This window comes from Vulpes vulpes, chromosome 8 (genome assembly GCF_048418805.1).
Source record: "Vulpes vulpes isolate BD-2025 chromosome 8, VulVul3, whole genome shotgun sequence".
NCBI lineage: Eukaryota > Metazoa > Chordata > Mammalia > Carnivora > Canidae > Vulpes > Vulpes vulpes.
The window spans coordinates 8,477,301-8,489,875 of NC_132787.1; the positions used below are offsets into that span (position 1 = coordinate 8,477,301).

The 12,575-nt window shown below is 31.5% G+C and overlaps 1 protein-coding gene and 1 pseudogene across 6 annotated transcripts in view; one reads left to right on the top strand and one right to left on the bottom strand.

Annotated features, from left to right (window-relative positions):
* The window catches only part of ARID2 (AT-rich interaction domain 2), a 167,432-nt gene that overhangs the window by 68,702 nt on the left and 86,155 nt on the right, over window positions 1–12,575 (bottom strand). For all 6 annotated transcript variants that reach the window (XM_026000163.2, XM_026000164.2, XM_072765490.1 and 3 more), the window contains 2 exons: window positions 6,831–7,049; window positions 3,396–3,463 (listed from right to left, as the gene is read on the bottom strand). In XM_026000163.2, the coding sequence (XP_025855948.1) occupies window positions 3,396–3,463; window positions 6,831–7,049 (287 nt within the window). The remainder of the gene's footprint in view (window positions 1–3,395; window positions 3,464–6,830; window positions 7,050–12,575) is intronic.
* On the top strand, window positions 453–2,970 carry LOC112921188 (large ribosomal subunit protein eL42-like; annotated as a pseudogene).

A 12,575-nucleotide genomic window follows, 5' to 3' on the forward strand; every position in this document is an offset into this window, starting at 1 on the left:
CAACAACTTCGAAATATGTTTCATCTTCAAATACAAAGTGTGTATAAAATCTCATCAGTGCTAGGCTATGAAATAGATAAAAGTGAAAATATTTCAAAAGTTTAAGATTATACAGAGTTTATTATTTCTGCATAGTGAAATTCAGTTAGATATTAATAAGAAAAAGAAAACTGGAAAAAGTTTGTATGTTTTTTGGATATTAAGAAACTTCCTTTCAGGGGAAAATATTTGCAAATGCCACATCTGATAAAATCCAAAATATATAAAGAAATTATAAAACTCAATACCCCAAAATAAATAATCTAATTAAAAGTGGGCAGAAGATATGAACAGACATTTTTCCAAAGAAGACATACAGATGGGCAAAAGTGACATGAAAAAATGCTCAACATCACTCATCATCAGAGAATACAAATCAAAACTACAAGAAATATCACCTCACACCTGTCAGAATGGCTGAAATCAACAGAAGAAGAACAGGTGTTGGTAAGGATGTAGCAAAAGGGGAACCCTCTTGCACTGCTGGTGGGTGTTCAAACTGGTATAGTCACTTTGGAAAACTATGGAGGTTCCTCAAAACATTAAAAATAGAACTCCCCTAGGATCCAGCAATCCTAACTACCAGGTATTTACCCAAAGAATACAAAAATATTCATTCAAAGGAATACATGCACTCTGATGTTTATTTATAGCATCATGATCCACAATAGCCAAATTATGGAAACAGCCCAAGTGTACATCAACTGATGAATGGATAAAGAAGAGTGGTGTATATATCTATCTATATTTATATCCATATCTCTAGATGTGTAGATTATATACATATAAAATATTATTCAACCAAAAAATGAATGGAATCTTGCCATTTGTGAAGACCTGGATAGAGCTAGTAAGACAGAGAAAGATGAATATCATATGATTTCACTCATATGTGAATTTAAGAAAGAAAACAAATAAGCAAAAGGGGAAAAAAGAGAGAGAGAAGCAAATCAAGAAACAGACTCTTAACTCTAGGGAACAAACTGATGGTTACCAGAGGGAAGGTGTGTGGGTGTATGGGTGAAATAGGTAACGGAGATTAAGGAGCACACTTGCTGTGATTAGCAAAGATTTTTGTATGGAAATTAATACTGCACTACACATTAACTGGAATTAAAAAAAAAAACAAAAACAAAAAAAGAAACTTGCTTTGCAAATAATTCATGAATTAAAAAATCCATGACTTAAAAAATAAAAAAACAAAAACAAAAAAAGAAACTTGCTTTGAAAATAATCCATGTATCAAAAGGATTTCATAATGGAAATTATGAGATAATTTAAGTGGAGTTTTAATGAAAACATGAAAAGCAAAACTGGGAGAATAAAATTAAATATGTGCTTAGAAAGAATTTCATGGCTTTAAATATATGTATTAAAATGTATGTATCAGAAAAAATAAAAAACAAAATCAAATCTAAGCACCAGCCCAAGAGATTAAAAATAGTGCAATATATTAAATCCAAGAAATATATAAAGAGCAGAAATTAATGAAAACATGCAAGAGGTGATCTAATCATCTTCAACATATTTGTGTCTTCTAGATTTCAAGTGATTAGTGGTTATACTGACAACCCCCAATCCCCACTGTGATTGTGTAATATACAATACATGCATCTTATTCTTTAATCACCACTTTTCCAGAGTTAAGGAAATTATTTGCCTAACTACAACCAAGAGGCTTGGCTTTTAATAGGTGGGGATAAGGACAGAATATAGGATTTTGGGTGTACTTGTGAAGTGGGGAATTAATATGCAACTCCACATCAAGGTGAAAAATTGGAAGGTCTAATATCCTCAAATAAAGGGAGCTAAAGGGGTTGACTACTTGAGTTTGAGTGAAAAACAATCTCTAAAATATTTCATCATTAGCCTGATCCACAACCCCATGGGTTTGGTTTTATTCTTAAAATCATCAGAGAATCTCTAATAACAAAATTAATATAAAGTCATTCTGACCACTATTTCTTTTTGGGTGACTGGCAAATACAAACAAGAAGTGAAGAAATGAGCATCCAACCTACAAAAAAATCCCACAGAGGGGTACCTGGGTGGCTCAGTCAGTTAAGTGTCTGCCTTTGGCTTAGGTCATGATCTCAGCATCCTGGGATAAGCCCTGCATCAGGCTCCCTGCTCAGTGGGGAGTCTGCTTCTCTCTCCCCCTCCACCCCTGAACCCTTTGTTCCTGTACTCTCTCTCCATCTCAAATAAGTAAAAATAAAATCTTAAAAAAAAAAAAATCCCACAGAGGAGTTTGCTAAAATTTATAAATCAACATTATAAAATACAAAGGAATAATCCGTGAGTCAGAGTGACTACAATTAGACTTGCAAGAGGCTTACATATCAGAATTGTCAGATGTGTATGTGTTTTTGTCCACGCACATTTAATTTTTGACTTATATTTTATATATTTATACATATTTACATTTCTATATTATATATTTATAAAAATTTGCATATTAATAAAGTATATTTAAAATATATCTTCTTTGAATTATTAAAAGCATAAAAGATCAAAATGGTAAATTTGAAAAAATACAAAGAGAAGGCCTAGAAATTAAAAGTAAAAACACAGCTTCTTTCCGTGCCGATAGCGCTCTCGCAAAGATGGTGAATGTTCTAAAATCCGCCGGACTTTCTGCAAGAAATGTGGTAAGCACCAACCCCACAAAGTGACACAGTACAAGAAAGGCAAAGATTCTCTTTATGCCCAGGGAAAGCGGCATTATGACAGGAAGCAGAGTGGCTATGGTGGGCAGACTAAGCCGATCTTCCAGAAAAAGGCTAAAACTACAAAGAAGATTGTGCTGAGGCTTGAATGTGTTGAGCCCAACTGCAGATCTAAGAGAAGAGAATGCTGGCTATTAAGAGATGCAAGTATTTTGAACTGGGAGGAAATAAGAAGAGAAAGGACCAAGCGATCCAGTTCTAAATTTCATATTTTGTTATGAAGACAATAAAATCTTGACATTACGTTAAAAAATAAATAAAAGTAAAACACAAATAAAATTTAACAAATGAAGCAAGTGAAATATTAGACACAACTAAAGAGTGATTAAGTGAACTGATAACAAACCTAAGAAAATTAGCTAGAATACTGCTCAGAATCTAGGTATTCTCAGATTTATTGCTTTTGTTACAGATTTATTATTTTCAGAAATCAATGTATAATGAAAACAGAATTTCATCTGTTAGCTTTTTTAAAATATTTTTTTACTCAGTCGCAACTTTTAAATAGGTATCTTTATGTATTATACTAAAGATTAAAGTATAGGTAGCATGTATAAGATGAGCAATCATTGATCCTTGGCCCTTGGCAATATGTAATTCAATGGTTTAATATTTTATGTGAGTTACCTTAACAAAATCTCTATCAGTCTTCTCTTTCCATTCTTCACCAAATACAGTAGAAAAGGATCCTAAAGCTAAAAGAATAAATAATATATTCAGTAAAATGGAATTATTCTTTTACTTAATTCCTTAATAGATGCATGTGGGAAAAAACAGTAAAAATACACTTAAGTATCTTCTTTGTTAAAAACTATTTCATAGTACATGATACAGTCATGATAACCTCTTCTGATACAGCTTTTTAAATTACAGAATTTAAAGAAACATGTCTTTCTATAAACCAAAACTACTCAACTTATCTTTATAATATTTATACAACCAAGAAAGGAAATGAAGAGTTCTTTAAAAGTTAGTCTACATTAGGTTTCATTTGTAGATAAGAAAAATATCAAAAAGTCAAACTAATGCTAATGCTATCAGGTTGCCAGATTTTTAAAATCTTAAATCTTTATGTTAATTTCAAAAATAATTGCCTAATACATATTTCAAATAATATAGTGCAAGGCATTGTTTGGAAATAATTCCCACAAATGAAACCTCCCTTAAGAAACATACTCAGGCCTATAGCTTCTTTACATTTGTTTTAGAAGAAAAATCAAATCATTCAATTCAAAACCTTAATAATACCCTACTCCCCCAACCCCCTACAACAAAGATTAAGGCATATAAGTACATGTTATATCATTTTTTCTCCTTTATGCTGCTGGCTGGTACTGTCAGTTTATGGGACCAGACAATAAAGCAGTATGATACAAATGTCTTAAACTGTGATACATAACCAACCATCTGCCTTTAAAAATTAGGGAAGTGCTTTCATCAACTATGATATTAATTCTGTAATGAAAGCTACTTCTTTCAGAAAACTATACAGTGGCAATTGTTAATAGAAAAACTAGTTTTGTGAAAAGAATTCTTTAAAAAACAAAAGTAAGCCTCCTTAATGGATGTGTTGTGATTAACCTAACAAATGGATATATTTTCAGTTGTAGATTCACTGAATCTTTATAATCTTATTATGCCTTTATGTACAGACCTAATATTTCCTTAATATTAAGTAAGATAAAGTTTATGAAGTATTTAGGTTAGAATAAGAATTTTCATTGAAAAACATACTAAAAAGAGTGAGGAGTAAATTTTAACATAAATTAAGTTTATCAATGAATTTTAATACTGATAAGACGGTCATGAGGAAATGATAAAATAGATGTGAAAGTTTTTAATAAACTATTATGTCCTAAAGAAGAATTTCATAAAATATCAAACTTACATATAAGTAGCAGCTTAATTAGAAAAATGAAGCCCACATACCACTAAAGAGAAACAAGGATTTGTTTGTCCTGAAAAAAACCTTATAAAGAAAAACTTCACTGGGAAAAGAATACTGGATGGAAATATAAAATGGAAAAATAAAATTTTTGTTAAATAGAATTTTTATTATACTTCTTCATACACATAAAAAATATAAACATTCCACACCTTCTAAAGGAAGTGTCATCTACTTTTATCTCTTATTAAAATTCCATACTCTAAGAAATAAATCAAAACCTCTCAAAAGTCTAACCAAATCAAATATATTGATAATCCTCAAAGTCAAAGTATTTATTTTCCTAATGCAAATCACTGTTTTAAGTATAGTGTCTTCATAAAATCCCTATGTACTCTGGAACTCTGGAACTCTTAAACTTCTGACTACTGGAATGATAGTAATATTCCTTAAATATCATTTGCTAGATTATTAGTTTTAGATTGCTACAATGAATAATGATTTAGGTTTTTAGATAAATAGAAGTGACTAAAAAATGCAGAAAGATCAACTAGGTCTGAAGAATGTCATGCCTTAGAGCAAAATTTGCTAAGAAAACTTTTACCATATATATATACACACACATAAACGCATATATGTATATACGCACACATATATATAGTAACATGTATATACATATATATATATATATACACACACACACACACACATATGTAATCCTTATTCAATGATTAAATGGCCAGGACTACTAAAATTGTTCTGGTTTGAGAATTATTTTTCTAAAAACTTCATTTTAAGGTTTCTAAATGTGAAAAATTTTAACTTTATTCTGTATTAAATGCTAAAAGACGTTCTTAAAAGATCAAAACGTTAGGAACCACAGAACATGAAAGTGAGACAAATCTATCAAATTTACATCTCCAAAGTTATGATATAAACTGAGAAGTACTTTGTTCCTCCCTCAGGTAACCAATGAGACTTCAGGCAGGGTGGGAAACTAATTTCACTTTTGTTTAAACATTTCAAAATTGTCTTCATACAACCGAAGTACCTGTCAAATTCTAAGGAATCCTACTTAGACAGTCCCAAATAAAATTATGTTTGAAAAGTATACTACTTGACCCAAATCAAATTGCAGAAAAATGAACTCATTTGCAAACATGTTGCTATTTAAAGATAAAAACAATGGTCATAAATCTATAAAATATAAGAAATTTTCTCTCAAACTGTCTCTACTGTGCTATATAGTTTCTATATGACAAAATAATTTCAATATGTCATTACCTTATCTTTCCTCCCCCCAAATATATCTGAATTGTTGGGAAGACATTATGGTAGTTTTGTCTTGAACTGCTGAATCTTTTCCCCAGGGGATAAAAATTAAATCCCTCTTTCCTTATGACTATGTACACTTAGAATTTGCTTTTGATTCATGTTGTCTAGGAATTACCCCCATGCCTTATCCTTTAATAATATATACTTCTGGAATAAAGAAGTTACAATGGCATTGGAATAGAAGGAGGGATGATTATTAGCAAGAAAAAACTGTATATCCATAACATTCAGCTAATATATTTTCTACATGTTCTCAAAACATATTTTCTAAATCCCTTTTAAACTTACAATGAGAGAAATGAGAAATTTAGTCTTAGTAACCTAGATTTAATGAGAGAATGTCACAGAAAATAAAGAATTTGACTTATATAAAAATCTTCAATTGGCAAATACTACAAGTAAAAAGGACATGATATATTTGAAAACTCTTATTTAGGTAGCAAATTTTTAAGTGCATTTACTTAAACTGTTTAATTAAAAATTATAACCACACACTAGAAAAAAAAAAAAAAAAAAAAAACAATTTCTTCCAGGCCCTAATTTTCTCTATCAGGATATTGTATCAAACAATCTTCTAACATCAAGAAACCCATATAACTACTGTAAGAAAAATCCAAGATTTTTATTTCCAAAGTTCTAGTGAGATCATTACTATTCAAAAATATGTAAGGTTTAAAAAAACCCAAACATTCATTGTCTTAAATAACACATTAATATAATAAAAGCAAATAAAGAATGCTATTATACCAATAAAAAGAATTTTTCTCCTTAAAAATCTTTTTTTTAAAAATCCCTAACACCTTTATAGAATGATCACACAATAGGTTCAGTTTAAAACTTACTGTCATCAAACACCCCAGCATTAGCAAGTAATAAAGTGATGATTTTAGGGTCTTTTTCAAGTTGCATGACGTGCTTGCTTTCATTTGATAGAAGAGTGCATACATTAATAGCAAAGTCCACTTCATTTGGGAGTCCAGATAACAGTGAAAGCACCAATTTATTATAATCATTTGGCGAATTGAAGTCCATAGATAGCCCATAACTTTGACGCAGATAATCTAAGATAAAAATAAAAACACCTGAAGTATATCAAGGATTAAAAAACATTATGGTTAATATCTTACAATTACAGGACAGATGCTTGTTTTCCTTTATAAAATTTAAATTGAGTAGAAGCTTAAAGAGTTCAACTTTCTAAACTTAAGTTAAAATTATATTCTTCAAAAAGTATTAAAAATACAAAAAAATGTACTACTATTATACCCTCTTGGGGTATAATACCCCAATTTATTTTTTTATCATTATTACCAATTATTATTTTATCATTATTTAAATTTAAGTACTGTACTCTTTTTACTCTTGTACTTCAAGGGACTATTTCTCGTTTTTATATATTGTAAGCCAGGGATACTTGTTCCTTTGAAATTTTTAAGAATATCATGATTTTAGATACATTGCCTACCTTCTTTATCTAACTGTAGGAGAATTATTATTTTTTGCTCAGATTTACTGCAATATAATTAACAGAGTAAAATTCATGCTTTTTAATTCTATGAGTTTGACACAACCACAGTGAAGATCTGGAATATTTTCATCATCCCAAAAAGTTTCTTTATGCTCTTTTGCAATTAAACCCCTGTTCTACCCACAAACTCTGATCTACTTTCTGTTCCTGTAACTTTATTTCAAAATGACAAATAAATGGAATCATAGTATATGTAGTCTTTTATACTTGACTTCTTTCATTTAGTAAAATGAAAGAACATGGTCAATATCCATGTTGATGCATGTCTCAGTAGTTTGGATATTAACATGGTCAATATCCATGTTGATGCATGTCTCTGTAGTTTGTTTCTTTTGGTGCTATAGTAAGGGTACAACACAATTTGTTTATCCATTCTCTAGTCTAGGGACATTTGGTTCAGTTTTTGGGACTTATGAACACTGCTGCTATAAACATTCATTGCAGAATTTCATGCAGAAATATTTCTTATTATTTGTGGATTGCTGGACATAAGTATATGTTTAAATTGGTAAGAAACTGTGAAGCTGTTTTCAAAGTAGCTTATAACATCTTGCCTTTCCACCAGCAATGTACAGAGTGCCTGGCATCTCTTCCAGCATTTTAATATTGTCAATTTTAAATGTTCTGAATGGGAGTTATTTATGTAATATATGTTTAATAAATATTTTCTCCCAAATAGTGGCTTTTCATTTTCTTAACAGTGTCTTTGAAGAGCACAAGTTTTACTTTTGATAGTCTGATTTTTAAATTTTTACCTTTATGGTTCATGCTTTCATGCCCTAAGAAATCTTTGCCTAAACTGAGGTAACTAAGATTTTCTGTAGGACAATTAACTTAAAATATCTTCAACACTTTGAAGGTAGGGAAGTGGGCTTATAAAACACTAATATATTATATTATCATAATATATAAGAAAACATCATATTTCTAGAAATACTGACTCTTACTTGGGGAAGTTTAGGCCTTGGCAGCTATGACCTCATGACATAATCCAAGTACATTTTTCACATAAAGATATAACTAGTTTAATGGGAAGAAGAAAATAAAACTTTTAGAAGAGACATTTCAGGAACACATGAATTTTTTAAAGAATTTTTTTAAGACCTTGCTAAATGGATTGCAAGAAGAGATCTATCATCACAACATGACACAAAAGAAAATCATATAGGAAAGAATTTTCTTTATTTCCCATCTTAGACAAGTAAGCTAACACCTCTTTTAATTCTAAAATATTACAGGAATTTCTCCAATAATATAATGATAAGGAAGTTCCACAATAGTTATAAATTACCATGACACAATTCTTTATAATATTTAAAACTGAATAATATATTGTTCATTTTCTACAAACTTGAAAAATGAAATTTCTAATAACATAAGATAAACATAAAATTTGAAGAAAAGGTAACAAAACTGTGAACATAGGAACAGATTTTGATATTTCGATATTGTACACTGAAATTGATGATGAGATATTAAGTCTCAGTAATAGTTAAATTATAGCTTCCAAGAAACTTTCAGACAAATCTCCTTTTTTTTAAAAAAAAGATTTATTTATTTATTTATTCATGACACACACATAGAGAGAGAGAGACAGAGACACAAGCAGAGGGAAAAGCAGGCTCTGTGCCAGGAGCCCGAAGCGGGACTCGATCCCGGGACCCCAGGATCGTGCCCTGGGCTAAAAGCAGGCGCTAAACCACTGAGCCACCCAGGGATCCCGACAAATCTCCTGAATAGAAAAAAACTGGGAACTCATATTCAATGTTTGTCACAGTCTTGTTTATGTGCATTCAATATGACCTTAGAATTGCTATTGTTCACTACTGAAGAATGAAAGATGCCACCAGATACTCAATTCAGTATATCCTTACCTAAGTGACTTTGCCAAAGAGATCTCCAATTACAATACAATAAATAAATATGATAATTATGAGAAGTCCTTTAACTATATCAGGCTTGTTAAAGATTTCTAACATAATGTAAAAGAAACTGCTTATAAGATTTTAAGATCCCTTCCTTTCCCCAAGGAAATATATGACTGAACAGCTACAATTTTATAATTGATATGGGATTAGAAATTTATTTTCAACATTTTTGATTGACAGTTTATACAAATGGATCACTGCTGACAAACTTAATCTGAGGCAATCATTTCTCTTTGTTTTCAGTTTAAAGGAAAGGGAGAATTGTTGCTGGCATGCTGTTTATACTGTAGAAATTATACAATACACTCTTTTCCATTATTGGTAATATTATTATAGACTAAATGTCTATTAAAATATGGAGGATTAAAGGGAAATCTTTCCCTAAAACTGATAAAGCTTAAAAAAAAAAATCATCCTGTATAAAACTTTTCCAAATTCAAGCAACAAAAATGAAAATGGACAGACTGCTTAACCTCCTTTTACCAAACAGATTAGATTGGATTAATGATCACTAATACCTTGGTTAGCTCTGAAATTCTACAATGTCAATGAGTTGTCATATGTCAACTTTACATTTCACAATTTTTCTACTAATGATAATGCATATAATTTTTTTAATTTTTATTTTTATGCATATAAATTTTTTATTTTTATTTTAAAATGTAAGAGAAGATGTACAAAAATTTCCTTAAACAATCTACCCCATAATTCTGCAGAACTGACTGCATCAAAATCAATACACAGCAACACACAACAGAGAAAGAAGGAAAACAAAGGATTAGGTATTTATGGCAAGGAAAAGCATGAAAAACGTGCAAATAAGAGACAAAACTGTCAAATATTGATGCTAGTATTTAATAGTCCTAAAACTCCAGGCAAAATCTGCTCAATATTTTTTTTGGCCACTTAAAGCCAGAGTCAGTATCTTTTAGGAAACTTTGGTTCCATATTCTATCAATATTATGACAAGTAAAATAGCACTCTATACTAAATGTCCTAAAAGCTGTCTATTGAAATTTATTATTTCAAAATATTTTAGGCAAATCCAACTCCAAACAAAAAATATACAAAAAATATTTTAGAATAGTTTTTCTTAATATTAACAATATAAATGTCTCGTGATACACACACATTCGTCCAAACCTACAAAGAAAGTAAAACGAAAAGATGTAGTAACAAATATTCTGTAGGACAACAAAAAGAAATAAAAGGCATCTGAATCGACAAAGAAGTCAAACCCTCACTCTTTGCAGATGACATGATACAGTATACAGAAAACCCAAAAGACTCCACCACAAAATTGCTAGAACTCATATAAAAATTTGGCAAATTGGCAGGATATAAAAATCAATGCACAGAAATAAGTTGCACTTCTATACACTAACAATGAGACAGAAGAGAAATTAAGGAGTCAATCCCATTTACAATTGTACCCAAAACCAAAGAGACAAAAGATCTGTACTCAGAAAACTATGGAACACTCATGAAAGAAATTGAGGAAGACAAAAAGAAATGAAAAAACATTCCATGCTCATGGATCGGAAGAATAAATATTGTTCAAATGTCTAAGCTACCTAGAGCAATCTATATATTCCATGCAATCCCTATCAAAATACCATGGGCTATCTTCACAGAGTTGGAACAAAAAATCCTAAAATTTGTATGGAAGAAGAAAAGACCCCAAATAGCCGAAGGATTGTTGAAAAGGAAAACCAAAACTGGTGGCATCGCAATTCCAACTTTAAATTCTGTGACAAAGCTATAATCATCAAGATAGTATGGTACTGGCACAAAAACAGACACATCGATCAATGGAACAGAATAGAGAGCCCAGAAATGGACCCTCAACTCTACGGTCAACTAATCTCTGACAAAGCAGGAAAAAGTATCCATTGGAAAAAAAAGTCTCTTTAATAAATGGTGTTGGGAAAATTGGACAGCCACATGTAGAAGATGAAACTGGACCATTTCTCACACCATACACAAAAATAGATTCAAAATGGATGAGACCTAAAAGAAAGACAGGAATCCATCAAAATTCTAGAGAAAAACACAGGCAGCAACCTCTTTGACCTCAGCAGCCACAAATTCTTGCTAGATACATCTCCAAAGGCAAGGGAAACAAAAGCAAAAATGAACTACTGGGACTTCATCAAGATAAAAAACTTTTGTACAACAAAGGAAATAGCTGACAAAACCAAATTTGCGAATGATACATCAGATAAAGGGCTAGTATCCAGAATCTATAAAGAGCTTTAGACACATGAAAAAATACTCAAGAATGGCTAAAAATTAGTAAGTCAGGAAACAACAGATGTTGGCAAGGTGCAAAGAAATGGGAACCCTCTTACACTGCTGGTGGGACTGCAAGCCGGTGCAGCCAACTCTGGAAAACATTGTGGAGGTTCCTCAAAATGTTAAAAATAAAGCTGACCCAGCAATTGCACTATTTGGTATTAACCCCAAAGTGATAAATGTAGTGTGATCCAAAGGAGCACATACAACCCAATGTCCATAATAGCCACATAACAGAAACAGCCATCAACAGATGAATGGATAAGAAGATGTGGTGTGTGTACACACACACACACACACACACTACACAGCCATAAAAAATTTGAGACCTTGCCATTTACAATGATGTGGATGGAACTAGGGGATATTATGCTAAGTGAAATTAGTCAATCAGAGAAAGGCAATTATCATATGATCTCACTCTTTTTTTTAAATTTTTTTATTTATGATAGTCACACACACAGAGAGAGAGAGAGAGAGAGAGAGAGGCAGAGACACAGGCAGAGGGAGAAGCAGGCTCCATGCACCAGGAGCCTGACGTGGGACTCAATCCCGGGTCTCCAGGATTGCGACCTGGGCCAAAGGCAGGCGCCAAACCACTGCGCCACCCAGGGATCCCATATGATCTCACTCTTATGTGGGATTTAGTAAACAAAACAGGATCATAGGGAAGAGAGGAAAAAATAAAACAAGATGAAATTGGAGATGGGGACAAACCACAAGAGACTCTTAATCATAGGAAATAAACTGAGGATTGCTGGAAGGGAGAGAGGTCGGGGGGCAGGGTAACTGGGTGGCACATGATACAATGAGCATTAGGTATTATATGATTGATG